The 27,857-nt window shown below is 46.7% G+C and overlaps 10 protein-coding genes across 10 annotated transcripts; 5 read left to right on the top strand and 5 right to left on the bottom strand.

Annotated features, from left to right (window-relative positions):
• Positions 1-115: 115 nt before the first annotated feature.
• Positions 116-1,667, top strand: F4817DRAFT_358411 (DHH phosphoesterase; the record flags this gene model as incomplete). Its single annotated transcript, XM_049306024.1, has 2 exons — positions 116-450; positions 506-1,667. 2 exons carry the CDS (start codon positions 116-118, stop codon positions 1,665-1,667), a joined length of 1,497 nt encoding a protein of 498 aa, XP_049159606.1.
• A 74-nt stretch (positions 1,668-1,741) lies between these two features.
• On the bottom strand, positions 1,742-2,999 carry F4817DRAFT_94858 (NAD(P)-binding protein). The gene is made up of 3 exons (XM_049308078.1): positions 2,522-2,999; positions 1,928-2,312; positions 1,742-1,867 (listed from the first exon to the last, which is right to left on the bottom strand). The coding sequence occupies exons 1-3, from the start codon at positions 2,622-2,624 to the stop codon at positions 1,816-1,818; spliced, it is 540 nt and encodes a 179-aa protein (XP_049159605.1). The 5' UTR covers positions 2,625-2,999; the 3' UTR covers positions 1,742-1,815.
• Positions 2,518-4,125, top strand: F4817DRAFT_94910 (S-adenosyl-L-methionine-dependent methyltransferase). Its single transcript, XM_049308079.1, has 3 exons — positions 2,518-2,971; positions 3,065-3,127; positions 3,177-4,125. The coding sequence occupies exons 2-3, from the start codon at positions 3,114-3,116 to the stop codon at positions 4,060-4,062; spliced, it is 900 nt and encodes a 299-aa protein (XP_049159604.1). The 5' UTR covers positions 2,518-2,971; positions 3,065-3,113; the 3' UTR covers positions 4,063-4,125.
• Positions 4,126-4,497: 372 nt separating this feature from the next.
• Positions 4,498-6,260, top strand: F4817DRAFT_336197 (myosin regulatory light chain cdc4). Its single transcript, XM_049303113.1, has 3 exons — positions 4,498-5,249; positions 5,391-5,624; positions 5,695-6,260. Exons 1-3 carry the CDS (start codon positions 5,075-5,077, stop codon positions 5,721-5,723), a joined length of 438 nt encoding a protein of 145 aa, XP_049159603.1. The 5' UTR covers positions 4,498-5,074; the 3' UTR covers positions 5,724-6,260.
• On the top strand, positions 6,261-9,214 carry F4817DRAFT_336188 (Metalloprotease). The gene is made up of 3 exons (XM_049303112.1): positions 6,261-7,461; positions 7,549-8,654; positions 8,722-9,214. Exons 1-3 carry the CDS (start codon positions 6,730-6,732, stop codon positions 9,011-9,013), a joined length of 2,130 nt encoding a protein of 709 aa, XP_049159602.1. The 5' UTR covers positions 6,261-6,729; the 3' UTR covers positions 9,014-9,214.
• A 311-nt stretch (positions 9,215-9,525) lies between these two features.
• F4817DRAFT_336186 (uncharacterized protein) lies at positions 9,526-10,766 on the bottom strand. Its single transcript, XM_049303111.1, has 3 exons — positions 10,498-10,766; positions 10,285-10,426; positions 9,526-10,144 (listed from the first exon to the last, which is right to left on the bottom strand). The coding sequence occupies exons 1-3, from the start codon at positions 10,677-10,679 to the stop codon at positions 9,932-9,934; spliced, it is 537 nt and encodes a 178-aa protein (XP_049159601.1). The 5' UTR covers positions 10,680-10,766; the 3' UTR covers positions 9,526-9,931.
• Positions 10,767-12,673: 1,907 nt separating this feature from the next.
• Positions 12,674-15,890, top strand: F4817DRAFT_336185 (uncharacterized protein). The gene is made up of 4 exons (XM_049303110.1): positions 12,674-13,073; positions 13,138-13,431; positions 13,484-13,593; positions 13,646-15,890. The coding sequence occupies exons 1-4, from the start codon at positions 12,930-12,932 to the stop codon at positions 15,504-15,506; spliced, it is 2,409 nt and encodes an 802-aa protein (XP_049159600.1). The 5' UTR covers positions 12,674-12,929; the 3' UTR covers positions 15,507-15,890.
• A 769-nt stretch (positions 15,891-16,659) lies between these two features.
• Positions 16,660-17,837, bottom strand: F4817DRAFT_315405 (uncharacterized protein; the record flags this gene model as incomplete). Its single annotated transcript, XM_049300534.1, has 2 exons — positions 16,660-16,786; positions 17,668-17,837. The coding sequence occupies 2 exons, from the start codon at positions 17,835-17,837 to the stop codon at positions 16,660-16,662; spliced, it is 297 nt and encodes a 98-aa protein (XP_049159599.1).
• A 4,048-nt stretch (positions 17,838-21,885) lies between these two features.
• F4817DRAFT_336179 (phosphatases II) lies at positions 21,886-24,176 on the bottom strand. Its single transcript, XM_049303109.1, has 2 exons — positions 23,786-24,176; positions 21,886-23,685 (listed from the first exon to the last, which is right to left on the bottom strand). The coding sequence occupies exons 1-2, from the start codon at positions 23,881-23,883 to the stop codon at positions 21,954-21,956; spliced, it is 1,830 nt and encodes a 609-aa protein (XP_049159598.1). The 5' UTR covers positions 23,884-24,176; the 3' UTR covers positions 21,886-21,953.
• A 188-nt stretch (positions 24,177-24,364) lies between these two features.
• F4817DRAFT_336163 (uncharacterized protein) lies at positions 24,365-27,017 on the bottom strand. Its single transcript, XM_049303108.1, has 5 exons — positions 26,737-27,017; positions 26,329-26,522; positions 25,633-26,194; positions 24,855-25,498; positions 24,365-24,775 (listed from the first exon to the last, which is right to left on the bottom strand). The coding sequence occupies exons 1-5, from the start codon at positions 26,848-26,850 to the stop codon at positions 24,451-24,453; spliced, it is 1,839 nt and encodes a 612-aa protein (XP_049159597.1). The 5' UTR covers positions 26,851-27,017; the 3' UTR covers positions 24,365-24,450.
• Positions 27,018-27,857: the final 840 nt, after the last annotated feature.

Genomic DNA, 27,857 nt, shown 5'->3' with positions numbered 1-27,857 from the left:
TGACGTCATCCATGTTGACTCGACTCCTTTATGTCTCAATATTGAACCTAAAGCTTCAACTGATGATAAACGTAACAACAAACTTGGATATATGATCATTTGGTGTAACTACCTAATGAATGCAAACGTCAGTTATGTCAATATATCAAGGGCACTTGAGACTTTTCTCACCAGAGGGTGCGCAAGTACTGCCAAACAAATAGTTGGCCGGTTTACTATTCACTCTCTCTCTAGAACTTATCGACCTACCGGATCCGAAGCATCGACAACAATTCAAATGAAGCGCAGTGCATCAGCAGTACCAAAAGCCACGTCAAGAGCTAAGAAACCTCGACCGGAAGTGCCCGAGTATCATCTAACCCCTTCGATACGAGACGAAGAATCGGGCGAAATCGTATGGCCGGCTCCTAGAGCTCAGATCGAGCGCGCTCGAGAATTTATTCTAGAGTGGCATGTTTTATAACTTATATCATTTCCACCTCTTAAACTAATAATTACAATATAGCGCTTCCGCAAAAAAGAAGACCTTGATTGTACCTGATAAAGATGCAGACGGGTTGACATCGGGCGCTATTTTGCAGAAGACTCTCGTCTTACTCGGTCTAGAGCCTCATCTCATATCGGTCCATCTGCTTCAAAAAGGCAGCAGTATCCATAAAGAGAATGAGCGCGCCTCTATGGCTGCTTATAGTCCCGAATACATCTTTGTTTTGGATCAAGGATCGATGAATTCGCCTCCAGTAATAGACGCCCCTCATAAAGCTTTAATCATAGACCATCATTGGGCATTGGAAGACGATTTCCCCAAGGGCTCAGAGCATGTCACAGCGTGCAACTCTCCGCCGGTCGCTACGAGCTCACTCCTTACCTACTACATTTGCAATGAGTTGCATGAGCAAGTGCAGAAAAAATGCGATTGGTTATGCGTAATGGGTACTCATGGTGACTTAGGCAATACGCTGAAGTGGGAGCCACCTTTTCCAGATATGAAAGCTACCTTTAAGGCATATACCAAAAAGGCACTGAACGATGCCGTGTCACTTATTAACGCTCCCCGTCGAACTGCGACTTATGGTGTTCCCGCTGCCTGGGGTGCTCTGACAGCTGCCAGCTCGCCCACGGAACTCCTTAAGAACCAGAGTCTCCTTGCCGCTAGGGCTGAAGTGAGAGCCGAAGTAGAACGATGCACCCACACGGCCCCGAAGTTTTCGGGTGATGGCAAGATTGCTGTTTTCCGCATCAACTCTCCCGCGCAAGTTCACCCAGTGATAGCAACGCGTTGGGCGGGGCACTTACAGTCGCCAAAGTTGGAGGTGATCCTAGTAGCTAACGAAGGCTATCTCCCGGGTATGGTCAACTTCTCGTGCCGGGTTCCTCGGAGCGCGAGGGTAAGGGATCCGCCTGTAAACATTATCGAAGTACTAAAGGGGATCGCTGCGAGGGCGCCAAACCCGACTCTACGCGAAAGACTTGGAGAGTCGTTTGCGATGGGACATAAAGAAGCTAGTGGAGGCATAGTTCCAAAGGCAGAGTTTGAAGAGTTCATGGACATCCTAGAAATCGGGAAGAAGCCTGAAGGAGGAAGTCCGAAGAAGGTTAAGAAAGCCGCTGCTCCGAAGCAATCAAATACCTTGACAAACTATTTCGGCAAGCGAACTACTGCTTAGGTGCTTGGGCGAGACAAGATGCCAGCAGCCAGCAGATCTTAAGATAAGGGTTGAGCAAATTTATAACTTTAAAATATGCAATTGGATTCTATCAATTAGTGACGAAAATTCATCTGTCGAAATATGATATCGGCGCAAGTCGTCGCGCTCACATTAGAGCGCACACCGCTCCCATAAGCTTTCCCACCCCACGCCTCTTGCTAGCAATTTAAGCCTTTGTCGACGCTTAACTCGTAGAGGTGCAGCACGAATCGACTCACAGTTTTCCTACCGATTTGAGGCCACGCTCACCGTCGACGAGGACGCACCAGCCGCCATGGCCGCTGCCGCCGTCCCCAGCGACTAAGGCGCCCTCGTAGCCACCCTCTTCCGCTCCTTCCGCACCACCGCGCGCATAGTCGAGCACCGCATCGTCCCAGGTGCCCGGCTGAAGCCACACGGCGGGGATACCGAGCTTCTTGGCCTCTTTCAGCACGGTCAGGGTCACGGGTGCTGGCGTGATGACCGACAGCGAGGTGTGCTGCGGATCGGGCAGGTCGGCGAGCGACTTGACGGTCGGGTGCACGCCGAAAGGCGTTTCTATACTGGCGCTCGCCGGGTTGATGGGCGTCACCGGGAGCGAGTGTGCATGGTACCAAGTGAAGACTTGAGCGTGGGAGAGGAAGTTAGCAACTTGCTTTTTTATAGAATGATGTTGTATTTATGTCGTATCTCATGTGCATAAACAGGCCACTTGAGCCTCCAAATCACGCGCACTTGTTACTTTGCGCTTGCAGCTGAGAGAGATCGGGGCGACCATTGATAAATGAGATGAACGAATGAGGTAACGGAGTGTTAAGCAAGGGGGACCTTACCCTTATGGCCGAACTTGGCGGGGTTCGTGCTCGCGCCCACCACGGCGAATTGAGGGGAGTTGAAGAAAGTTCGGACGGTAGTTTCGGTAGTCATCTTGAGCATTAATAATAGGTGGATAATGGGACAAATGTGGTCTAATAAGGTAGGTCTAATGAAAGAATATTAAGAGGGAGATGCGTTTGTTTGATATTGTTAAATGAGAACGATCTGCTAGTTCTAAATGAGTACCTAGGTAATGTTGAGTTAAATCGTTGAGAAGCATATGACATATGAATGATGAATGATGTAGTGTCCCGGTTCTCTTATCAATCCTCGAAGTTGATATCCCGAGGCTTACTTATACCAAATCTTGGCGCTATCGGAGCCGATCGATGGCGTATAATTTACCGGGTGTCGTCTCATTAGATCAATGCAACTGCAGCTGAAGCTTGACATTTTTCCAGCTGAGTGTACTTCTAGCCTTGATCCTTGACTATTCTTCTTACCCCTGACTACCTATTCTATAATACCAACAAATGTGCCTCATACTAAGATATACCAAGATCTAAAAGCCCCAACTTATTCTCGTTAGTTGAGTAGGTTGCATAAGAGATGGCGACATTTGCGTTAGTTGCGACCTTCCTTTTAAGAGGCATCTCGCTAACAGAAGTACAGCCGACCAACATTTTCAGCAAAAGCCTATGCAGCTTTTCGGCCGGCTTACCCCCCATCACTGTTCCGTACCGTGCTGAACTACCACAAGCTACCCGCATCCAACGGCACATTACTGGATCTTGGATGCGGCCATGGCCTTATCGCGCGCTATCTTAGACCCCATTTCAAATCAGTCATTGCGATCGACCCGTCAGCAGGGATGATAACGCAAGCAAAGCAAACAACGACAGATCCTACTATCACGTTTCGTCAGGGTAGTGCCGAGGATCTGGATTTCTTATCTGATAGTTCCGTAGATATGGCTGTTGCGGGTCAAGCCGCGCATTGGTTTAACTACGGTAAAGTCTGGCCGAACCTCGCCCGTGTGGTGCGTTCCGGCGGCACAGTTGCCTTCTGGGGGTATAAGGATAACGTGCTTATCGGCGCCGAACAAGCTACCGAAATTATGGAGCGGTTCGTCTACGGGTTCGGCGAAGTAGCACCGGGCGTAGAGGGAATGGGTCCGTATTGGGAACAGCCTGGGCGTAATATCCTACGTAATCTCCTACGCAGCGTGCAGCCCCCGGAAGCAGACTGGGTGGACGTTACTAGGCTAGAGCACGAGCCCGGCGAGGAGGGGACAGACGAGACTCGCTGGTTGAGGAAGAAGATGAAGCTAGGTGAGGTAGAAGGCTATGTGAGGACATTTAGCTGCTTCATTGGCTGGAAAGAGGCTCATCCCGAGGCGAAGAGTAGAGCGGACGGTGGAGAGGGAGATATACTTGATATCATGTGGGATCATATGGTCGATTCGGTACCGGAATGGAAGGCCATGGGAGAGCGGTGGCGGGAGGCCGAAGTTGAGAATGATTGGGGTACTTATATATTAATGGCTAGGCGCCGGTGATGTATGGTAGTACCGCTGGCGCCTTAATGTCATGATCATAAGGATCGTAGTGGCCTTATAGCATCTCCTGGCTGTTTTTTCAGCTTCATTATAACCGCCCTCGTCTCTGTTCCCCATGGATGCATATTATATTAGGTACCTGTAATCTAATAGAATTGGGTAAATTAGTTTCTTTTTAAAATATTTAGTGAATACAATACTGTATGTACCATATAATAATATAGGTATCTGAGGTGAATAATTAATAAGGTAAACATTCACTGATTCAACGGCAATGATATATGTAAGTGGCTCTATAGCGCTCATTGGTTCAATGCTTCAGCGGTGAATTCTGGCCCCGTCATACCGCTCTAGATTTGGAACCAAACAAATCGTACCAGTTCATGTGCATGAGTAACTAAAACAAGGTTAGGTTACGCCGTTGCCCCGTCAATCAGAAAGCCCAACTTGATCCACTTAATTGCCAGCACGCCTAGACTACGCTAAGGTAGGGGGGTAATTCAATTACATTGTTTCATCTCCGTTATTCAACTTTCCTATTACCTTAACCATCGTCCTCACAACTCCAGAAAATATCATCACAAACGCCGACTCCGTTTTTGCGCCGTTCCTGACCCAATCTGCTTACGATTCCAACATTCAATACCTCAAAATGGTGAGTTGCTCTTGTTTGCTTCGATTTACTGTCTACATGTATACCGTTGGAAAATAAACAAAGGGCTTCCTTGCTGCTGCCCCTCGTAACCCCCTAAGTCCTGGCTTAGTGTCGGTGTTACGCGATGGGAAACGACCAGTCAGCAGAATCCTTTCTCGGCGGCTAGCAACATGTAGCCAGCAGCGACGCCGCACCCAAGAATTACTATTCGCGATCCTTTCATTTCTCCGAAGCAACTCGATTATTGAAAAATAAAGCAATAGCAACGGCCTCATCGTATCTACATCTTTTGTGGATCTCAATTGCTTCGCCTTTATATCTTCTGCGTTTGATCGAGATTTTAAAGAAATTGTCGATATGGCTGCTAACGATGCTCAGGCTTCAACCAACTACAAGGAGGCTTTCTCATTATTCGACAAGCGAGGCAATGGCCGTGTTTCCCTCGACAGCCTCGGCGACCTCCTGCGCGCTTGTGGCCAGAACCCTACCTTAGCCGAGATCAGAGATTTGGAGCGTAATGTTGGTGGTGACTGTGAGTACCCCTATTACCCTGACAGTCTTCCATGCCATTATCTGTGTGCATGCGCAATATACAAGTATACAAAAATTGAGCGCCAGATGCGCTCTGTATATAATTAGGATAGGGTTAGCTAATATAACCGTATCGTTGTAGTTGACTTTGAGACTTTCTCGAAAATCCTGAATCGACCAGGTGGCTTCCGCGACCCCGGCGAGCCTGACGAATACTGCCGCGGCTTTCAAGTTTTCGATAAGGACATGACTGGCTTTATTGGTGTTGGTCAACTCAAGTACATCTTGACGAATCTGGGAGAAAAGATGACGGATGAGGAGGTGGACGAGCTACTTAAGGCTGTCGACACCAGCTCAGGACAAGTCAACTATACTGGTGAGTACAGGATCCTCGAAATCAACTAATAGTTGGGAAAAGAGCAAAGTCAATAACTAATACGGCGTAGAACTTGTCCGAACCATCCTAGCCAACTAAGATCATTTCATCCTCACGAGCATTGATGGAAGCTGGAGTTTAGAGGCGTAGAAATTATTACATGCACCCACGACACTTCTCATAAAAGAAGGGTATCAATACAACACATCATAGGCATAAATGGGAGGACGACATGGCGTTTGTTCATTGACGGGATTATGCGAAACTGGATTGACCTATTTGGTCTCTTACGATAGTCATAAGTCAGATACGGAAGAGAGGTGAATAGGATTGTATGGCGGTGGTGTGGGCATTCGGAACCCCTTTGCTTTTCACCGATTCTATACGTACCTAATATAAAAATTCTTCTCAATCCAGGACAACGGATTTCAATGGTTGCATTCGGCTTTGCAGATGAGAGGCTTGTTGGCTTTTGGTGTACGAGGTAGGTACCTGTTTTAATTGGCTCGTAACGTACCTAATTCTAGTTACGATACCCCTAGATTACAGTGTGATCCCCCCGCAATCTAGAAAAGGTCGGTGGGACGGGACTCGCAGGTGTCTTGGCTTCGTCACGATCAGCCTACGTTTTAGCTCCATACAACTTTCTAGACGCATCAATCAGACCGTTTAAACCCTCAACCTTACATTGTCACATATCCAAGGTGGACACCTGCATCTGATAATACCTACGCACACGCAATTAGGCTTCTATATGCCTGTTTGCCTAATACCTTCCCAGGCAGCCAGGTAATACCTACATTAAAAGCCCCGCGTCGGTCTTGCTGTATTTGACCCCCCATTGGACCCCTCAAACCCCTCGTGATACATACTGGCGAACTCTAGCAGAGCTACTTCCTCTAGAAATTACCACCGTCCTTCTTTCTTCCTAGTAGCTTCCTTTCTCATCCTCCTGCTCGCCATAGCCTACAATCTGGCTGCCCCACGAGCTCTTTCTCGTCTTACCTCGTATCTTAACCAGATACGACCAAAGACGATTCCCCCAACAACCATCTTCCCTCTCACACGCTCAACTTCTCCGGGTCGATCGATTGTGACCGCCACTATGGCTCCCGATAAGTACAAGAACCCTCCCCAGGCACCACCGACTTTCACGGGTACCAAGGAGTCTATTGTCAAAGATGCCCAGACCATTTGCGACACCACGAGGTCTTTGCTAGACAAGCTTGTTGCCGATGTGTCTGCCCCAACCGCAACGTTCGCCTCGGTCCTAGCACCCATGGCAGAAGATGAGAATCAGTCCCAGTTGAACACTCGGATCCTCGGCTTCTACCAATATGTTTCGAGCGACGCCGACCTACGCAATGCTTCCACCGAGGCGGAGAAGATCATGGATGAATTCTCCATTGAGTGTAACATGCGCGAGGATGTTTTCAAACTCGTCGATGCTACCTTCCAGGCTCAGAAGAGTAAAGAGCCCGATCTCGATGCTGAAAGCGTGCGGCTACTCGAAAAGGAACGTAAGGGTTATATCAGGAATGGATTAGGAATACCCCAAGGTCCCCAGCGAGACCGCTTTAAAGAGATCAAGAAACGTTTAAGTCAGATAGGTATCGAGTTTCAAAAGAATCTCAACGAAGAGAACGGCGGCCTATGGTTCACCAAGGAAGAATTGGACGGCGTTCCGTCTGACGTGACTGATGGTTTAGAAAAGGGAACAGGGGAGAACGAAGGAAAACTGAAGCTCAGCTTTAAGTATCCTGACCTTTTCCCTACCTTAAAGTTCGCTAAAAACCCGGAAACGAGGAAGAAGGTCTTCATTGCGAACGAGAATAAGGTACTTATACATTTATCCCCGATATTTTCTACTCGTACTAGGTAAAAAAGCTTTACTCGGACAGTCTTGGCTAATATACCACAACAGACCAACCAGAACGTCGCCCTCTTCAAAGAAGCTGTTCTATTGCGCGATGAGGGTGCCCGGCTCCTAGGCTATCCCAATCATGCCGCTTTCTGCATAGAAGACAAGATGGCTAAGGAGCCAGCTACGGTCAACACCTTTTTATCAGATCTTCGAAAACGCCTCGCACCGGGCGGTGAGAAGGAAACGAAACATTTGCTCGAACTGAAGAAAAAAGACGAGGAGTCGAGAGGTCTAAAACCGGATGGAAACTATTACCTCTGGGACCATCGCTTCTACGACCGCATGATGGTAGAGCAGGAGTACAACATTGACGAGGTCAAGATTGCGGAATATTTCCCGCTGCAAAGCACAGTTCGAGCCATGTTGCACATCTTTGAAGAGTTATTTGGCCTAGTTTTTGTGGAATTAGACCCTAGCGAACGTAAGAGGTTATCTCCGACTAGTAAAGCCGAAGACATTGCCTGGCATGAGGATGTCATACTCTTCTCCGTCTGGGACGATAGCTCCGAGGGTGATGGCTTTGTTGGCTATCTCTATCTCGATCTACACCCACGGCAAGGCAAGTATGGCCATGCTGCCAACTTCAATTTGCAACCCGGTTTCCGAAAGAAAGACGGAACGCGTAGATATCCTGCTACCGCCCTCGTATGTAACTTCTCCAAGCCGACGGAGAAGAAGCCCTCTCTCCTGAAGCACGATGAAGTGGTAACCCTTTTCCACGAGCTTGGACATGGTATCCATGATTTATCTGGCCGAACTACGTACAGTAGATTCCATGGCACGGCGACAGTTAGAGACTTCGTTGAAGCTCCGAGTCAGATGCTTGAGAATTGGTGCTGGACGCCTAGTCAGCTCAAGGCCCTCTCGAATCACTATGAAACTGGCGAGAAGATCCCCGACGAATTGATCGAGAAGCAAATCTCAACCAAACACGTCAATGACGCCCTGTTCAATCTCAGGCAATTGCATTTTGGTATCTTCGATATGACAGTGCACTCCCCTGCTACCCACGAGGAATTAGAAAAGATTGATTTCAGTGCCTTATACAACGATCTACGGACCCAGATTGCTGGCCTCAAGGGCCCCGAAGCTCTGGGAGAGCCAAGGTACGTTTCCCCATACAATGCATGCTGTATCGTGGTTGCCATGTAACTAACTGAAGTTGAATAATAGCACCTGGGGTAATGGACAGGCGACCTTCGGTCATCTCATGGGGGGTTATGACGCAGGTTACTACGGCTATTTATCCTCGGAGGTCTACAGCACCGACATGTTCTATTCCGTCTTCAAGAAAGACCCAATGAATGGAAAAGAGGGCCGTAGATACCGTCACACCGTGCTAGAGCGTGGAGGTAGCCAGGACGAAATGAAGACCCTTGAACAATTTCTTGGTAGAAAACCCAGCAGTGATGCTTTTTATGCGGAGTTGGGTCTTACTGCCATTGCACTTACTTCTGCAGTGTAAGAAAGGATTTATAGATAGATCAAGGCTATGGTATGGTCTAACATATATAGTATGGAGCTATTCCGAGGGTTGCAAGTTGTTGCTACTGCCTCTACTCCGACTATATACTAGTAGATCTCCTAATTCCTCTATTACTTTCATGGAGCCAATTAGCCTACTATATAACTTATTAAAATGCGAAATAAAGCTTTGTGTTATATATTCCTTTTGTTGAGATGTGCTTAGAACAAACTAACGATAGCGGTATAGGTATAACTATAAGACTCGTGGTATTCTTATAGAGACCCTATAGTGCATTTCTATGTTAATAGACTAGAGATACCTTAAGTGCCTAAGGTAAGTATCTAATATTTCTCATCCTCAAATCTCTTTTATTTCCCATTTAACTAAATACGCACCCAGTTGTAGCTTAAAAAATATACGATCAAAGGACGACATAAGGTCAATCGCTCTAAGTACCTGTCAGATTTATACCCGTGATTAATGTCACACACAGAGCGAATGTCAGGATAGTTGAATTTAACTATTAACGCATGCCCTTCTATCCTCGAGGGCGCTGCGCGCCTCTTATATACCCAATCCTAGTAGATCTACCCCTGAATCTACCCCTAACCCACTTATACCCTAACAGTACCAATATTCTTCTTTAAATACTAGGAACCTATATAATATAGGTAGGTAGTTAATGTATATTGGAAATCAATGGTTTAGGGATAAACCTGAGCTACTACCTAGCCGAAAACATTTTAAGCGATAGAAGAGACTGTATTGGACTAGACAGCTATATACAAAAAAAATGAACGTGTTCTAAGTGTATATGATTGAAACTATTGCTCTCCCTCCGATATATATTCAAAACCGCCCTATATACTACGCGTTACCCCTTTCACCCCCTTTTAGCATTGACAGAACAGCAGCTTAGTTGGTGCGGCCGAGGAGGCGGTTGGCGACGTCGGAGACGTAGTCGGGAGTAGCGCCGCGGCCGTCGCTGAGGTCGTTGGGGTTGACGGAGCCCGAGTTGTATTCGCGTAGAGCCTTGTAGATGCACTCGGCGGTGTCGGCGTTGCCGAAGTCCTTGAGGTTCTGCTTGAAGTGGTTGGTGCCGGCGCGAACCATGGAGGTGATTTGGTCCTGCGGTATTGTTAGTAGTTGTAATTTTTAATCCTCGGGACGAGTGGTAGAGTAGTAGGAGATAGGTGTATATGATGCTATCTCATGTAGAGATAACCCCTTTTTTGCCCATCCCCTTTTGCTATGGTTGAGTTACGTACTTGGCTGAGACCGTGCTGGCCAGGGAAACCAGGGCTGCCGTCGCATTGCATGAGGCCGGCAGTGGAGTGGCCGTCCATGTTCACGGTGGTGCGGACACCAACGTTGCCGGTGCTTTCTTGCATGATGATGGCAAAGATGACGCTGATATCAGGCTAGTTAGTGGTGTATTCTAGATCGAGGTGATTCAGGGGGATATAGAGATATAAACTAACCGCTCTTCAACACCGATCTTGGCGCATTCGTTGACGGCGTTCCAGATACGGCCAATGTCCTCGCCAGTGTCGCCAGTAGCTGCCATGGCGGACTTGTTGGCGTTGAAGATCTCCTCGAACGACTTCCACTGGTCCTTGCCGGGGAAGCTGGAGGCGGGGCCGGAGTAGTGAGTGAAACCCATTGTGACTGGTTTTTTAAAACTTCGAGGAGTTGTAGAAAGTGTGTAGTAGAGTGTTGATTAAGACTTGCTGTTGATTGTGGATGTTGTGAGTGGTGATTCTCTTAACTCTGTGGTTGCCAACCTGCCCCTTTTTATATTTCCTCGAGTCCTATCTCTTGCCACCTAGGTGTGCAATCATCCTCAGTCGTGGTTCGAAAGTCCTCCACTCTGTCATCCTCTGCTGCCGTAAAGAGAGCTTATTGCCGGCATATTGCGATGTGAAGATGCATGACCGCATCTCGTGGCCAGATGAGTTAGGATTGCTACATATCGTATGGGCTCCCCTTGTTTCCCCTATTCCCCGTATTCTGTCCGTGACTCTAGCCGGCAATCATAGCCACACAAATAATCGCTATAAGGCTAGTTTCTTTCCCAATGTGTCCTTTGGTAGCTTGCTGACTGTTCTTCACCTTCACTCAAGTCAGCATGCTCTTTGATATTAGCTCCCAATATCGTAGATTAGCTGAGCAAGACTTGACCATGTGGTCTATCATTCCTAGCTTTTATTTATTCGCCTTGCCAGACTCGGATTGGATCTTACCTAGGAGCTGCAATATCTTACGTAGCCAAGGGGCCAGAATATCATGATGAAGTCAGCAATTATGTCATCTTTGAGGCTCGCTTTAATAGCAGCCTATTAATAACCTTATTGACACATTGGGAACCTTTGTGCAATGATTTACACTAATATTATGTGAGCTTCAATCAATGCCACATATCTACCCCCTATCTCCCAGGCTGAGTTATGTAGGTACCGTACAACTCGAAGCCGTCTTTCCTTTCGAAGTTATTTAAATATAGTATTGTGATAAGAAGATCAGATCGATGAAGTGTTCATTTGTATAATTTGTTATTATGAGAATAAACAAATTATCCGTGTAAGCCACTATTCCATAGTAATCCTTAGAGAGTTAATCCCGTATGTCATCACTAAGCCCCATGGCGATACATTTGAGGCAACCAAGGCTCCCTAGCCTAGAAAATGATAGAAGTCGGGAGTGGGAACATGTTAAACTAGCTCATTATAGAACCAACGCTGGCGTAAGCGGCGATACTCGTTCCCAGCTCCTGCTGGTGGGTAGTTTGGAGAAGCCTCACTCACTCTTATGAGAACATCCCCAGGTTTTGAATGCTTGTACCTGCAGCTATTTGATGACAGGGAAACAGACGCCACATCTTGCTATGGGGTACGAAGGAGCCAATTAGTCCTAGCAATCTCACCTCACGGCTTACTGAGTATGAGTGTGATGGGTTAGCTACTACATCAATCGGTCAATAAACTACTAACTAAGTCCACCTATTTGTAGAGTATTATTAGAAAATGTACTAGGTACCTAATTATTAAGATTAGGTATGTAGTTAAGACAATAATTGACCTTAAATCGGCCCATCCGCAAGTCTTTCCGCTTGAAGAATATATACATCTGTATTGTATTTTATTGCTCATCATTGTGAGCATATACCTAGTCGCACACAATAGGGTGCTTAAAGCTATGTACTTACAGCTAGTGTAAGCCCTGGTAGACGCAATGCTATCTATTCAAAGAACATACATGTGGTTAAACTTGTTCCAAGCATCTCATTTCATTGCATCGGCCCAGGCATCACCAAACCTTTACATTTCGACTTATTCGTCTTTGAATTTGCCTGCTCTCATATGTGTACAATTTAGTGACGAATCTTACTCTACATGCCGATTTGGTAGTGTTATCGACAATACATAATAGTTCCTTGTCAGCTTAACTCTCATTGGCAATATTCTACCTATGTACCTAGATGTAGGAAGCTTAAGGTACTTAAGGTACGTACAGTACAGACTACAGAGTTAGATGGGCACTTTACCTAATGCACGTATTTTTGTGGCTGAAGTAACGGTGGGGCTAATGTACCTAGGTGGGACCGGAACGGAAAGTAAACAGAAACGCGGTCAAGTAGCCAATTGAACCCCGTTTGGCGTTTAACATCACATTGCAGCCGACTTCACAACCAAATTTCAAGCAATTGCTTTCTCCTTTGCAGTCTTTACTCGTGTTACTCTTCGCAGTTATATGATGCTATTTCTGTGCATATGATACACACTCCTTCCGCTTTAATCTCGAATATCTTTTTTGCGACGCGCCAGTAGACTTGTAAAGTCCGCTGTGCTCAAATACCGCTTCCATCCGATCAACCTCCTTTGCCAACTATTTTCGCATGACAGCTTCTTAAGACATGGATACCGACGAGACTACCGATCGTTACTTTACCTACGATGGTAGATTGGCGTCATTTCAATCTGCGCACCGACCTTCTGGAACTAAAGGAAAAGCTTCAAAGGCACTTACCTGGCCGCACAAACAACTTGACCCAGTCCAAGTAAGTCTCTACGCGTACAGAGACTTTGTTGGCCTATATAAATACTAATCATTGATGCCCAAAGTTTGCTCAAGCCGGATTCTACTTCGACCCTTCCCCCGAAGCACCCGACAACACTGTTTGTTTCCTTTGCGTAAAGGCGTTCAAGGGATGGGAAGAGAATGATAGCCCATTAGAGGAGCACCTACGATTGTCACCACGTTGCGGCTGGGCTATTGTGGCCGCCATCGAGGCGGGCCTAGGAGATTATGGCTTCGATGATCCTAGCGATGTACCAATGGCTGAAGCGCGGAAAGCTACGTTCGGGGGGCTCTGGCCTCATGAAGGGAAGAGAGGATGGAAATGCAAAACCAAACAGGTCAGCATATGTCCCCCATCATCTCCAGTCCGATTTTGCTAAATCGATGCAGCTTGTGGAAGCCGGTTGGAAATACACGCCGACTGCAGACTCAGACGATATGGCAACTTGCACCTATTGTTCTCTCGCGCTTGACGGTTGGGAGCCCAAAGATAACCCATTGTAAGCAGCGTGTTTTTTTACTGCTCTCGCATTAATTAACGTGTCATAATAGGGATGAGCATTATAGGCGGTCTCCGGATTGCCAGTTTTTCGCATTATTGAACCAATATAAGAAGGGTCCAACAAAGAAGAAAGGTAGAGGCAAGGGTGTTAGAGCCTCCCAGTCGTCCAGACTATCCTCTCAGTCTATCGCTACGACTGTTGCGTCTGACACAACATCGCTCCTTGAGTCTCATATCGATCATGATGATAGTGTTATGACTAGTACGTCCGTCATGACCCAAGGTGGCACAAAGCGGGGCAGGGCGAAAAAGACAATGGCCCCTAAGGGCAAGAGGACACGAGCGAAGAAGGAAGAGGTAGTTGAGGTGCTTGAAGATTCCCCTGAACCACAAGAGGAGCTGGCACCCCCAACGCCGCCACCGAAAGCTACTCGTGGACGCAAGCGAGCTAGTGACCCCCTTGAAGACTCGGAGCTGACAACGGCGGACGTCCCAGCAGCTAAGAAGAGAGCTACGCGCACACGAAAGGCGAGTGTGGCTGAGACATCCGTTATTGAACAAGAACCAGACCAGGAAATGTCCGACATAGATCCAGCTCCTAAGTCAAAAGCGAAAGGAAAGAAGGCCAGATCGACTATCACTCGCAAGACTAGAAAGGCCTCTACAGCATCCACTATATCAAATATTTCCCTCCAAGAAGATGCTGCTCATATGATGGATGATGAAGAACTTGATAGACAACTACAGGCCGATCTTGACCGACCGTTGTCAGACGACGAAAATATTGCAGCCGATTCAGATTCAGACCGAAAGAAAGCCCCACCTAAACATAAGAGCAAGAAGGCTGCCGTTCAGAAAAAAGACCTTGCAAGTCAAGGCGAAGCATCGAATGATCATGCTATGTTCGACCCTCAGCCCCCTCACATTGACGAGGCAGTAGTTGAAGATGAGCTGAAAGCGCTAGAAGCCGAGATGGAAATTGAGCAAGTCGAAGCACCTCCAATTCCAAAGAAGGGCCGTAAAGTAGGTTCTAAGAAGGCTTCGAAGCAAACAACAAAGAAAGCTAAAGAGGCCGAGTCCGCTGCGCCAGATGTCGAGACAGCAACTGTAGATGAATTGGCCGAAGGTCATGATGTGAGTATTGCTAGCAACTCAACTATGGTCCGAACTAGCCTTGCGTCGAATGCGGCTCCTAGGAAACGTGGTCGGCCTAGTAAAAAGGCGTCGATAGTAACTCCAGACCCGAATCCTGATGAACTTGCCGATGCTGAGGTCGGGGCTCCATCCACATCCGAACCTGTTGACGTTGGCGATTCCGCTGAAAAAATACCTTCGACAAAGACGAAGACTCTCTCCCCCGCAGCAACGTCTTCTCCTTTAGTCAGTAAACCTTTACCTCCGCCTCCAATGGAGTCGGATGAGCTCCAGCCTCCTTCAACACCTATTGCCTTAACGTCTCCAGCCCCGGCGGCAAATCAGGCGGCTTTGTCGCCCTCACAGTCGCCTCAAGCCTCTGATGCTGAAAACGAGCCCCCATCTTCGAAGCCCTCAAATACTGCAAGTAGCGCCCGAATTGTCCTAGCTCCCATGACTTCTACGCCTGTACGCACCTCACCATCCAAACGAAATGTTCTGGCTGGGTTACAGAGCAATACTCCCTGGACTGCTGTCGATGTTGATATGGTTTTCGAGGATATAGATAAAGAGAATACCTCTGGATCAGCGAAGTTCTTGAAAAGTGGTGCTGATCTCACTAGCCCTGAGAAGCGAATGACTGTCGAGGAGTGGGTTTACCATAATGCTGAAGAAGCCGAGCGGAAGTTAAAACACGAGTGTGAGACCATGGTTACAGCCTTCGAGAAAGAAGGAACGAGAGCCATGCAAGCTCTTGAAGGCCTTATCGTCGACTAAGCGAGGAACAATTGGGTTAGGTTTAGGATGGTCGGCCAGGAATAATGACTACAGTGTGGAACTGGGTATGATAGGATGGACGTTACGATAACCACGTCGGCGTTGACGGTTTGCTTTCGGATACAGGAACTGGATGGAGCTGAGATTGATGCGATTCATCTGTTTGTCACCAAATGAGTGATATGAAGAGATACATGTGAATAGAGCGATTGAAGCACGAGTGTCGTTGTGTCACGGCCATTGGCTCTATCATCATATGTACCTGAACGATACCAAGATGCATTGGTTATGAATTCTTGGTTTATTTGCTGCACGCATCCTTGAGGCGCTAATACTACGGAGAATTTAGTGATTGGGTAAAAGTATGTCGTCGTACATAGTAAGATCGATTTGATAACTACCCGTTTTCCTAGGTTGTATTCAAACATTGACATGGAGGTAAGTTCACGTTTCAAGGGGAGAAAAAAAGTCTTATGATGCCTTATAATACTTTACAGTAGTTTGTCTTTGTGTGAGCATTTGTGTAGGCGGGTGGCTTCCTATCTACTACTACACCAACTCAAGGGAAAGGCCGTATTAAAGACAAGGACTAGGGTAGTTGATAGAAGAGCGAATGAGATGAGAGGGAAATGCCCAACTAAGTAAGTGGATACTTATAAGGTCATTTACATGTATACCGGTTGCTTCTTTTATATGAGGGAATCGCCAGCAAAATTATCACATATAGTAACTCTTAGATATATAGTACCGAGGTCTATATATGTGCTGTACACCGAATTTATTAAAGTTGAAAAAAGCTATAAGATTTATGGTTGTTATATAAACTCATCGTGTTGTTAGTAGCCCAAACGCCCATGGAGCACGGACCTAATGTGTAGGTTAGTAAATCTATCACATTAAACCCACAGAGGTCCGGAATAAGGTCCTCTTACTTTAACATTTACTAAGTTATAAGTATTAGGATTTTCGATGAGACATCTAGAACAAAGGATACTGTTAGTATGTATAGCCGTAGGTTCCTATAGCAGGTACCTAGGTAGTTTAGAGCAAATGACGCGAGGCAGTGTACAGGTTGCAATTCTTAAATACGGGCTAGTTACCAATGAGTAACGTACTTGGACAGATTCTCTTTTCATTTCATATACTTATATATCTAGTGGTTCTCTCTTTCGTTTCTTGCTTTATGTAGCACCATCACTAGTAGCTTCGGACCGTTGAAAGTATCGATTTGAATGATTAGGACTGTCCTTAGCTTAACCTGGGCTAATACGTTAAGTGTTCTATAGTCCGTAAGCTAAGACTGCTTGATCCATGATTGTAGTTTTATTGGTACGCTAAAGACATGTGTTAAGCGTGGGGTTGGCGGTAATTTTGCTCCGTTCCTGCATTCTACCGGCAGCTTATGCGGCTCGGCTACGGAAGATTCTTCGCACTAGAACAACCGTGTGAAAAATAGTCTTATTTAGGTAGTTGTAACATGTTAGAGAACTTAACTAACTTTTTGAACAGGTAGTGACTAAATCTAAATGAAACAATAGACTCGCGATCCCGTGAGAAGCATGTAGTAGGTCAACATTATAGAGGTCAGTTCTGAGCTCAGGGGTAAATATGATCACACCTTATCCACCAATGAGACAACTCATATTCAATAATAAAAGTAGAGCGAGGGAGGTCTATATTATACTATATAACGAATTGAATTGGCTGTGGAATTCGGACATGAAGGACAGTAAACCTAGCGATGGTATCTTTCCGCTCAACTCCACTCGCAGCCAACTCCCCCATTCCCTCATTGACAAGATTTAGAGGCCGGCTATTAAATATACATCGAAGCAAGCCCCCTTTCTTTTCCCTCCGGTTTTCCGATAATTGGAAACCGGAAATATGTTCCCAGTGGTCGTAAAATCGTCTATTGACATGAATAAACATAAATACTAGTCGTTTTCGGTTTTATAAGATTGATCGGAACAGGGAGAACCGAAATCTCATTGGAAGACAGCGAACGCCGGTTCCACCGATGTAATGGCGGATCCGATTTAGTGATAGGGCCGGTGGCTTGAAGTCGCCCACCGGGCTCCCCGATGTAGCACGCCGTCGGTTCGCGGTCGGGACGGTGCTTGGAGAGATATGCATCTAAGGTCGGACGAGGGCAATGGGGTACTCCCTGAGTCGGCGCTTGAGGACCTCATGCGAGACCGTGCTGTTAACTGCGCCCGATGCAAACGAGGAACGAGGAGCAAGGGAAGTCCCGTTGGTGTACGGGAACGGGGCAGCAGAGCCGACCTGGAGCATGGCGGCGGCGGCCAGTAGAGCAGCGAAGAAACGAGCCATGTTTGATGTTTTGAGGGTCTGTACCGACAGTTAAGTGACAGAGAGTTGAGAGCTACGGATGCGATTGACGAAATCGCTAAAGGAACTGCTGCGAGATCTCTCATCAACTCAGGGGGGGGCAGGCGGACCTCCTTTTATGGTCGTGGCCGGCTCACGGCCGTACCGCACAACAAAGGATCGGCATATGAGTTGTAGTATTCGTAACTACTGACTGATGTTCCTAGGTAAATCTTCATATCTCCATCATGGCAACATTTACATATATGAATTCATTATCAAAGAGGCCAACCCAGACGAACCCACCCCGTCGACCAATCCCACCGGGGTTAATGCCTATCTCGACAGGGCCACCCCAAGACAAGGCAAGGCCAGGGGCAAAAGGTTAAACCAGTAATATTCTGCGTTCAAAGATCGGCAGCCGGCGCTACTGGAGCAGCCGCATGCCTAAACGTTCAGATGGTGGTGACATGGGTGGTCGGTGAGTATCAACTACCCTCGCAAGCTTTATCCTATCATCTTCCTTGAGAAATATCCTACTGCAGCTATAGACGCGGCGCGAATCATGCAGCTGTGACCCAGGCCGGAAGAAGTAGATAGCGTTGCATATTACCCACTCGGTTACCAATCAAGCGATTGCGGCGACGTGATATGCTTGGCCAAGTACAATATGTATTCGCCATCCTGGTCTACACGTTGCCTTTTCCTTGAACTTCATTGCTTGGTAATGATTCGAACGACTATTTCCCAGCAGTTGATATCACTTTGCGTAACAATATTTGAGTCGATGTAGCTAGCAATAGGTACCCTACTCACTTATAAATCAATTATCTAAATAGTTACGCGTGTATTCCCCTTCGGAGTGAAACACTCGGTCATCGCTGAGTTAAACTACAGTTCTCGTTGTGTTTTATAATGGAGTGGTCATTATTCGAGAACGCGTACGGTTGAATTCCCATCGAGGAAATAAGAGGCAAGTTACAAGTCCACAACCAACCACGGTCTACTACATAAACTCAACGTGCATGAGAGAACTAAACTGGCAATCAATATCGAAGGGGTCCTCTGCAAGTGGGGTGATACAGCATTAACTCGTTGGCCCTATGTAAAGCCCAACCAATGTAGCCGGTGTTCCTGTTTATTAAAAAAAGCCGGTGACGGGCCCAGAGGTTACATTAGAAGAACGGGAAAATTGTAAAAGCTTAGGGAAGCTTGTCTAGCTCCTTGGCAAGATACTAGGACCTATGCTTCCGGCCTGCGATGCTCTATAAAGGAGATAAGAAATAAGAAACCAAGGGGTGTATTGTGCGGGCTTTCATGTAATAATTTATTTACGTCTCTTTCGTACGAGTCAATGGATATGAGTTCCAATGTGATACGGTCCAATAGGAGATGTTCTCCCGCGTATGGTGGATTATAATTCAACTTGTCATCGGTGCATTATTGCGTTACAAGGAACTTATATAGAAATAGATAGCAAGAATAGACATGACTGTTGATATATGACCCCCATTCTCTACGAAACGCGTGGACCGAGTTTCCCAATTCCGTAAAGCGTTTCGTTTCAAAGACAATGGAGGCTACGAAGGCAAACGGCACTGGGCTGCATAACCGCATCAACAGGGGAATCCAAGTGCCGATCATAGCGTGCTGTCAGTCGCGATTCAGTGCCCCGATAATAACAGGGACGGTAGACGGTAAAGGATGCAAGATTCGCTACCAGCCGAGAGAAATCTTTGTCCTTCTTGGCGTTACCCATCTGCCAGGCACCCAGGCACGGAAGAAGTCAATTAAGGCTGATCTTCGCCTTTATCAGTAGGCGGCATACACACTGCATAAAACAACCTCCGTTATCTTCTTGGAAAAGACTTGTAATTCTCGCTAAACAACAACAAAAAAAAAAAAAGATTGGAGACGATTCCCGGAGCTCTGGTTATAGCGAAGTTACTGTATACGGAATTCCGAATCTCTGAAGATCATCTCTTACATCAGGGTTAGGAGAATTTTCCCTTAACGCAAAATTAATCTTTCATCCGAAAGGAAACCTAGCAGAATATCCATTAACTATCAGGAGAGAATAACGGTGATCTTCGGAGACTCGGAAATGTATACCTCAAAGATTCTACATAAGATAGCCCGAAGAAGAAGAATAGGATTATGAAAAAAGAGCCATCACATCGGATGCATCACAATGTGGTAGGGCAATACCCCGTACTATAGAGAAGTCTCTCCCAACAAATTCTTACCGAGAAGCAAAAAGTCGTAACTTGCATCCCTTTCGATTCTAGATCTGCAACCTTAAAGCCTATTTATCAGCATGTCCAATCAAGAAGCACAGCTTATATTATAAGAACATTCTGGTTGCTAGTTTTATAAGAGAGCTGTCACTATCAGAGTCTCAGTAAGGAATCTCATATTAAAAGAGTTTAAATTCGTTAGAGCGAGGCCCTTGGCAGTGATTCTTTTATCTACTCGCGATGCTGTAATTAGAACATGTAGGTAGTCAATATTGCTTATTCACCATCAATGCCACTTCATACGCCATCACATATTTCTATGCGTACTCTAAAAGCCTTTTTTTTTATTTTTTTATTCTTAGCTGCAACGTCTTGGCTTCATACCCCAGGTTTGCAATCTACAAAAGATCCTCTACCAAAACAGAGATCCCCATCGACGCAGTCGGTCCCGGTTCCTGTGCGACGTGAATATTAGCCGCCTCGAAGACCGCCTGAGGTAATGAGAAGGTTAGCTAATAGAAGACTCTGCTCGCAGGGTGGTGTAACGCTGAGAATCGGCGTCGAATATAACATAATCCCTCCATCAATCACACTTCGGGGTGTCGGACTACACACGACCGAGAAGAACATAATATATCCGTCTATTCAGAAGGGTTCTGGAGCTCCTTTTTCCATGCTCGACTGCTATGGACAATCTCGTCCCTCTTGTTTGTTGACCAAAACCAGCAAGTTAACAAGAGATAACTAATAGAAAGGGATGTGAAGACTTCCGCTCAGCCGGTTAGCATGGTCTAGTAGATTCCGTAGTATTCTATTCTTGCTCTTCTAATATTACTTCAACACGACGTCCCTGCTTATATTCCTCCATATATACGTTATAGAGCCCTGCAAGCCGTTTTTCTCATCGAATATCACGTATTCCGGCGAAGCTTCGAGTAGCCTACAAACGGATATTATGTATTTGGTTGACGTAAATACTTGGACTTCGCTCACAGAAAGTAGCTACAGTAACTTATCATCTTGACAACAGCCGGTACCAACAAAATATAGGCTAGGCGTGTATTTTTCTGAAGAAGGATATTTCGAACCTTACCTAGCCAACGCTTTCATCCAAACACTATTCGCTGCCAGGTTAGTCCCGAGTAGCAGCATGGTAAATAGAACCCTACCGGTTAGAATAAAAACGAGAGGAGGCTCTAGCAAGAAACGAGCTACAACTCAACGGCCCTCGACACAGTCCACCAATGCAAATCCTCCGGACGCACACCGATCTTCTCCCAACTCCCACCTGGACATCATTAATAAGGTATATATCCAACATCTATCAGTTCCTATATCAATTCCCGCCCCTATTTTCTCGTACGATATCCCGATTGCAAATCTACCTTGAATGATGATGATCTTACCAATGTCGTCAAACGCAACCCACGTTCCGCCGGATTGACGTTGGAGACGCGAGATCGTCAGAGAGTTGCCCTCGGACACGCAAAGGTGCCAAAGAAGGTATTGCTGCAAACAGATTAATTGGTTCGCCTAACAGAAGTATATCTATCGCCGTGATAATCAATCGTTCAACAGCCATATAGCAGATCTCGGACGAACTCGGGCTTCCAGGCAGGGAGATTGTAATCTCGGCCGGCTTGGAAAGGAATACGGCTTGAGCTAGGTAAAGCTGTATATCTACCTAAGAGGTAGGTATGTATATTAAACAAACTAGGTAGGCCGTTTTAGATCCTCTTAAGCATGGAAGCCTGCACGCTGGGGACTACGTAAACTAAACCGTCACGCTTACGCGCTATCGTTATTATGAGTCTTGTCACGATGCTGCGGTCAATTCATATCCATATTAACAAGCGACGACGATCTATCATAACTTTCCGTGTTATTTCCCACCGCCTTCAGGTTTAGGCAGCTTGTCCATGTATGCGGCAAGTTGCTCGTCACTGCTCTGCTTCCCCCCAGCCATTTCCATAGCATACTCAGATGTGCCCTCCAGGTTTCCATCATCTTCTCCTTTCATATTAGATTTTGTAGCTACGATACCGTCTTGAGTTTCTTCATTATTACTTTTAACATCCCCGGCAGCTTCGTCCTTGATGCTGCTAGCTTGACTGACATCTGCGCTATCGGGACTCTGTACTCGTAAACCTAGATTTCTTTCATTGTACGGATCCTCGTTGTTACCGCCTTTCCAGTCGGCGGCTGGCATCTGCGGAACAGGTGCGTTGATGCTGGGCATAGGCATGACTGTTTCCTTCACTTCACCTTCTGACACGACAGATCTCCACACCACCGCGATTCTATCAGCAGCACGTGTGCCTTTTTGGCTTGACCCTTTTATTCCGTCCAGTTTATCCCAGTCGATGTCAAAGACTCCGTCCAAATCTGGATTGCCGTCCTGTTCAGGCCCGTTACCCTCGAAAAAGGTATTGAACCACACATGTGCTACGGCAGTGACCATGGTGAATCCCATTGCGGCGGGCGTACGATTGCGTCGTTCGATACATATGTTCACATCGCTATTAGGTAATCTAATCGGCTTGTGAGGCTTAAAAATGACGGCCATGCCTCCAGGTTCGATGTCAGCATCGTTCTTAGAAGTTGACGAAGATGAACTGGTGGGGATCGTGGGTTTGGATTGGGGGCTGGTTTCGGGCATACTACGGGCAGAATGTACGGATTCAGTAGATGAACTCTGAGGGGGACTGGAAATAAGTTTCGGGACCGGCTTCCTTTTTAGTTTTGATGCTGGCGACTGTGAGGTCTGCTTAGGGGGCGTCACTGCAGACTCATTATCATTTACTTCATCGGTTCGCTTTGCTTCGTCGAGGGTTTCCTGACCCGTTCTAGAGTTAATCCCATAGCCGGCCATATCATATATCATATCCAAAACTCCGGTGTCGCCTGGTGCATTACCTTCAACTATGACTCGCTCTTTTTTGGAAAACGTGTGGAAGATCTTGATCTTTTTGCCTCCGTCCACGTAACCTTCAACAGAAAGCTTGACACCAGAGCGTAGCCCCCAAACATGTATCTCGACAATTTCCAACTCTCGGTCGACATATTTCTTCCCTCCCTTAGTCCAGCGATCGACGTATCCTATCCATCGTAGCTGGCTCGGGATAGTCACGCCTGCGCCAAACTTAGGTCGCATTCTTCGCTCTGTGAATCTCGCAAGTGCCTGCTCCGGAGTCCAGCCGCATTCAGCAATGAGATAGCTACAAGCCATCGTGCCGCTGCGACCCTTGCCGGCTTTACAATGCACAACAACCACCCGGCCAGCTTTCTTATCTTTCCATGTATCCAAGACCTTTCCAACTAGATGCTTCTTTTCGCCGGGAGTCTCCACATTATCAGCGTCGAGGTCGTTTCCGTTCAGCCAGTTCCTCATGCTCGCAATGATCATCGGTACCAGCCTGAACGGGGGTGGATGGTGATCCGGCCAGGGATAGTGTCGAATCCGGTTGTAAACGAGCTCGTCCGGATAGCCGGTACCTTCGGCGCGAAACTCCCATATTGCCCAGTTCTTCTCATGCTTAGAATCGAGAAATTCGACAAGGCGGTCTAGCGGATTGCGATAGGCACGTTGGGGGTATGTCTGAGAGGGACCGGACCTGACGATAGGATCTCGTCAGCACTTCGTCGGTTACAGTAGCGAAGTAATAAGAGAAGCAATAGAAAAGTAATAGAAAAGAGGGGCGAGTCTGAACGCACGTTGCGATTATATTATCTGTGACATAACAGAGATCTAACCCTGCTTCAGGATGTCTGGCGCGAGGTCCTGCGACGATCTGGCGCAGCAAAGAAGCCATTTGTTCGAGTCTCTTTATCGGGATGACTTGATCGGCGTACTGGCATCGTGGGCTAACCGCTCGTCTCTACATCAAAATATCGAGGTAGATGGTCAGGTTATCCTACATGGTATTTATTTATGAAGGTACCTTGTACTATACATAATGTAGGGTGGAGAGCAACCTTGTTTTTTTTCTTTTTCAATTCAATGACAGCTCGAGGCTATAAGTCGGTAGCTTCTACATAGGAGGTAGTCTGTACGTCATCAAACATGGAATTGGCAACAATGGAGACGAGAACGTCAGATCACAAGGTTAAATTACATAAATCACTAGGTTAGATCACTGACGGGGTCCAACTTGCTTCTTTGGTAGTTGTGGCAATTGTGGCCGAAAGTGTGGCTTGAAAGGGAAAGTGAACCTTATCTTAGCTGTATATAGACAAGTCCACTATGACGTTCAAGGTTTAAGGTTCATAGTAAGATTAGGTACATAATACATAATAATTTCTTATCCGTCACCTTCAATACCTATTCGAGCCCAACTTACAACCTACATTCCACCCGCGATATATTCCAAGATAATATCCTAAGAATTTACAAAGTCATACTTTTCCCCATGCGTTGCTCTGTGCCCAGGAGCCATGAACGGATCAAGCCAATCAACTACATCCAGATCTGGATATACCCACCAGTCCTCACCATGGGCAGCATTCCCAACTCTATTAAGGTCGCTCATGAAGTAATGTATTGTTCTTGGAGGAAGTTGAAGCCCGAGTAGTAAGCTATGTACTTGAGAATCGGTGCGATTTAACATACGCGTGGCGAGCAGTACTGTGCCCTTATATACTTCATTCGTAGCGTAGCGCGAAAGCGCTAGAATTTTTTCCAAGACGACAAGCCATTCGAGTATGCTAATCACCCAGGTCAGCTTATATCCTTTTCTAATACAGTACTGTTTCCAATATAGACTTGGGGGGGGGCGTCACTTACTGGTCAGCGTCGAGCGTTCCGTGCATCGTTCTAACTTCTATCGTCGCGGGGTTGTTCTCATCAGGATCATCGGACTTCTTATCACCCTTTATGCGTACTCGGATGGCCGGCCTGATATAGTCCATCTCATCATCTTCACCGCCGGCCAAAGCATTGGTCAAGTCGGTAATTGACGTATAATGCCACACGTTTTGAACGAATTCCCTCATGCGTCTATCGGTGGTCGAAATATCAAAGTGATCGTCCATGGCTGCTCTATTACGAGCTCTCTCAGTTGGGCTAGAACGTGGTAAACAACCACTCTGCCTATAACGAACCTGTGGATCGGGATGGAAGAGAGCTTGTCCGAGGCATGTGCCCTCATCTAAATTGCGACACCATCTCGTCGTCGGCGAGCCCCGGTCCTTCCTATGAAGATGTATAAGAACCGGCTCCATTAGCGCCCAGAGCGTGACAAATCTCTTAATCTGTAATAAGTTCCACCCATGCTTATGGCCCAGGTGCACATGGAGTCCCGATGAGGCCTCCATAGGCTTGTGACAACGCAGGCTTCCACGAAGTGCACTGCAAGCCTTTCGAATGGCTTCATGCGCCTTTTTATCATGAATGGACAACGGAGGGCTAACTACCTCCGCACCAAACCACTACAAAGACACGTGTTAGTTGGTTGTTCTCTTAAATATGTGCTCCGGGAGTTGAGCATATCTTAGAGGAGATAGCTCCCCAGTAGTCTCGAGAACTTCAAAAAGGAAATCCAGGTGATCTAGATGTTACCTACGTAATAGTCTCGCATGGGCCTTTTGCTTTGGTTGAACATGGGTATAAGATAGCGGCTAGGTACCATACCATCTCCATGTAGCGAAAGATCTTCCACGACCGACCACGCTGTGTAATTCGAATTTAAGCCCTTTATTGGAACATGTAGTGAATCTTCTGCTGTGGCGAGTGCAAGTCTATCTAACGCTCTTCTATCCTCGCAGCTCTGAGAGAGTTTAAATTCGAAATTTGCTGTTACCTGATTGCGATGAACGTTATTGGGCCAATCATAAAGGCATTCTTCTACCCTCTCGCGTGCCGAATCAACATCATCAGTCTTCATTTTAAGTATATCAACGTCATTGGATTCACAAAAACGGCAAAATTCGTCGACAAATCTAAAGCCAATTCTCCCGTTTTGGTAATGTGTTCGGTTAGGATCGTACTTTTCGTTGACGGTAAATCTTCGCAGAACACTCTTCCAATTCGGCGTTTCATCATCAGTGAAATCGCTTTCTGATAGATCTTCCATGTACATCCCCATATTATCCTCGTGGGCCGGTACCCCGTTGCGTAGCAGCAGTCTATTGCGATAATCCCAATGTTAGCGATTAGGTATTCTCTCATTCAAAGAGATGAAGAATCATGATCTCTGAGGATGGTATGAAGGTTGGGAAGGAAAAAAAGACGAATAGAAATGGGGGCCCCATTTACGAACCTGACAATTCTCCTGGTAGCGTATCGTTTGAAATATAATGTATCTAGGTCGTCGTCATCATTGCGATTGATAGCGCGAGATTCAAGCTTTCGTGATATCCAACGCCTTTCTCGTGGATGTGGATCTATACGATATTCTTCTCCGGGTCTTTTTCTCATGGCCGATGATACTGCGAGGAGAAATTCGAGCTCTATTACCTGTTAATATTTGTACGCAACGCGGGTAAAGATACTTGTTGAGACGTGTATTCTTGGCCATAGCTGCAGAATGGCTTAAAGGGGGGGGGGGCTCGGTTATGATTGGAAACCAGTATCGCTACGTACTGCCGTATAGTTAGCATACTGAGGTGACAATGAAATCTTCCACACGAAGATTGGAAAATAAGGGGTGTCTCTTAACTGACCCTATACCAAAAGTCATTATGTCTTCATCGGAGTTTTTCTCACACACTTCGGGATCGTCTGGCTCTTTTGAATCCACATAATCTCTATCTGCGAACTTATTTGGACCGAAGTCCTCCATCCACCGCTCCGTTTGGCCCTGCCCCCAATCCGTATCGTCGTCATCGTCGTCGTCTTCGTCATCCTCGTCATCTTCATCGTCGTCGTCGTCGTCGTCGTCGTCCGTCTCCTTCCCATCGTTATTGTCATCCTTTTTTTCGTCTGTCCCCCAACCCGGAACTTTGTGGTGTACCCAGTCCGATTCGTCTTCCTTGACTACGGGTACACGCGTCGGCAAGTCGACCGACCACTGTATGCTTGAGTTGGATTGGTTGAATCCGTTCTGGGCGACCTCGATAACTCGAGCGGCAGCCTCAACTCCGGGATCGTCCTGACGTTTTATAGCATTACCCCAGTCCTCCACCGGGGCCACCTCCTGACCTTGAGCTACTGGTGGTGGTACTGGTGGTGGTAATGGGTTATCCGATGGCCCCGGAATAGGCGGCGGCGGCAAAATAGGATATACCAGCTTAACATGTTGTGGTACGGGAACAGGCGGCAGATCTGGAATTAACGTTGGCTGATCAAGACCGGGAGCGTCAGGCATGGGTTGGTCCTCGGTTGGCCTGTTGTGCACGACCGTCTGTTGGGACGTACTTGGCCCAACACTCAGATTTCCGAGCCTATCAAGTAACCGTTTCACGGAACCCTGTTCTTGGTCTTCAGCCCTACCGGACGCCCCTTGGGCCCGATTTCTTTCGGACCCATGACTTGGTCCTGGTGGCTCAGGAAGCGGTTGCTGATTTGCCGCCAACGAAGATTCAAGAGGAGCTCTTTTCTTTACACTCCGTACTTGACGCCCCCGTAGTGAGTGGCGCCAGTCTCGAATAACTTCTCTCATTGTTGACAGTTGTCTCTGGTTATACCTTGTTCCGCTATCTAAAATATAATCTTGAGTTAAGTGTAAAATTATGTTCGCTTTCGCAACTCCACGTAACCATAGGGAGGCATTCGAATTTACATTTTAGCGTTGAAGCCATAGGTAACAACTAGGTATATAAGAGCATCAAGACACTATCCGCAGACGGA

This window comes from Daldinia loculata, assembly GCF_022478755.1.
Source record: "Daldinia loculata strain CBS 113971 unplaced genomic scaffold F4817scaffold_21, whole genome shotgun sequence".
Taxonomy (NCBI): domain Eukaryota; kingdom Fungi; phylum Ascomycota; class Sordariomycetes; order Xylariales; family Hypoxylaceae; genus Daldinia; species Daldinia loculata.
The sequence above is the reverse complement of the archived record's forward strand: the minus strand, read 5'-3'. Positions and strand labels throughout refer to the sequence as shown.

Coding starts and splice junctions, on each gene's coding strand:
- F4817DRAFT_336179 (XM_049303109.1), bottom strand. CDS start 23,883: ATGGCTTCTTTGCTGCGCCAGATCGTCGCAGGACCTCGCGCCAGACAT. Junction 23,686..23,785: donor ACAGATAATATAATCGCAAC/GTGCGTTCAGAC, acceptor TCCTATCGTCAG/GTCCGGTCCCTCTCAGACAT.
- F4817DRAFT_336188 (XM_049303112.1), top strand. CDS start 6,730: ATGGCTCCCGATAAGTACAAGAACCCTCCCCAGGCACCACCGACTTTC. Junction 7,462..7,548: donor TCATTGCGAACGAGAATAAG/GTACTTATACAT, acceptor ATACCACAACAG/ACCAACCAGAACGTCGCCCT. Junction 8,655..8,721: donor GAAGCTCTGGGAGAGCCAAG/GTACGTTTCCCC, acceptor GTTGAATAATAG/CACCTGGGGTAATGGACAGG.
- F4817DRAFT_336185 (XM_049303110.1), top strand. CDS start 12,930: ATGGATACCGACGAGACTACCGATCGTTACTTTACCTACGATGGTAGA. Junction 13,074..13,137: donor AACAACTTGACCCAGTCCAA/GTAAGTCTCTAC, acceptor TGATGCCCAAAG/TTTGCTCAAGCCGGATTCTA. Junction 13,432..13,483: donor GGAAATGCAAAACCAAACAG/GTCAGCATATGT, acceptor AAATCGATGCAG/CTTGTGGAAGCCGGTTGGAA.
- F4817DRAFT_336163 (XM_049303108.1), bottom strand. CDS start 26,850: ATGGAGGACTTCGGTCCAAATAAGTTCGCAGATAGAGATTATGTGGAT. Junction 26,523..26,736: donor AAGACATAATGACTTTTGGT/ATAGGGTCAGTT, acceptor TATTAACAGGTA/ATAGAGCTCGAATTTCTCCT. Junction 26,195..26,328: donor GCTACCAGGAGAATTGTCAG/GTTCGTAAATGG, acceptor TTATCGCAATAG/ACTGCTGCTACGCAACGGGG.
- F4817DRAFT_336197 (XM_049303113.1), top strand. CDS start 5,075: ATGGCTGCTAACGATGCTCAGGCTTCAACCAACTACAAGGAGGCTTTC. Junction 5,250..5,390: donor GCGTAATGTTGGTGGTGACT/GTGAGTACCCCT, acceptor GTATCGTTGTAG/TTGACTTTGAGACTTTCTCG. Junction 5,625..5,694: donor AGGACAAGTCAACTATACTG/GTGAGTACAGGA, acceptor AATACGGCGTAG/AACTTGTCCGAACCATCCTA.
- F4817DRAFT_336186 (XM_049303111.1), bottom strand. CDS start 10,679: ATGGGTTTCACTCACTACTCCGGCCCCGCCTCCAGCTTCCCCGGCAAG. Junction 10,427..10,497: donor AAGATCGGTGTTGAAGAGCG/GTTAGTTTATAT, acceptor GCCTGATATCAG/CGTCATCTTTGCCATCATCA. Junction 10,145..10,284: donor GCCAGCACGGTCTCAGCCAA/GTACGTAACTCA, acceptor ACAATACCGCAG/GACCAAATCACCTCCATGGT.
- F4817DRAFT_94858 (XM_049308078.1), bottom strand. CDS start 2,624: ATGCTCAAGATGACTACCGAAACTACCGTCCGAACTTTCTTCAACTCC. Junction 2,313..2,521: donor CGCCAAGTTCGGCCATAAGG/GTAAGGTCCCCC, acceptor CCCACGCTCAAG/TCTTCACTTGGTACCATGCA. Junction 1,868..1,927: donor CTCAAATCGGTAGGAAAACT/GTGAGTCGATTC, acceptor TTAAATTGCTAG/CAAGAGGCGTGGGGTGGGAA.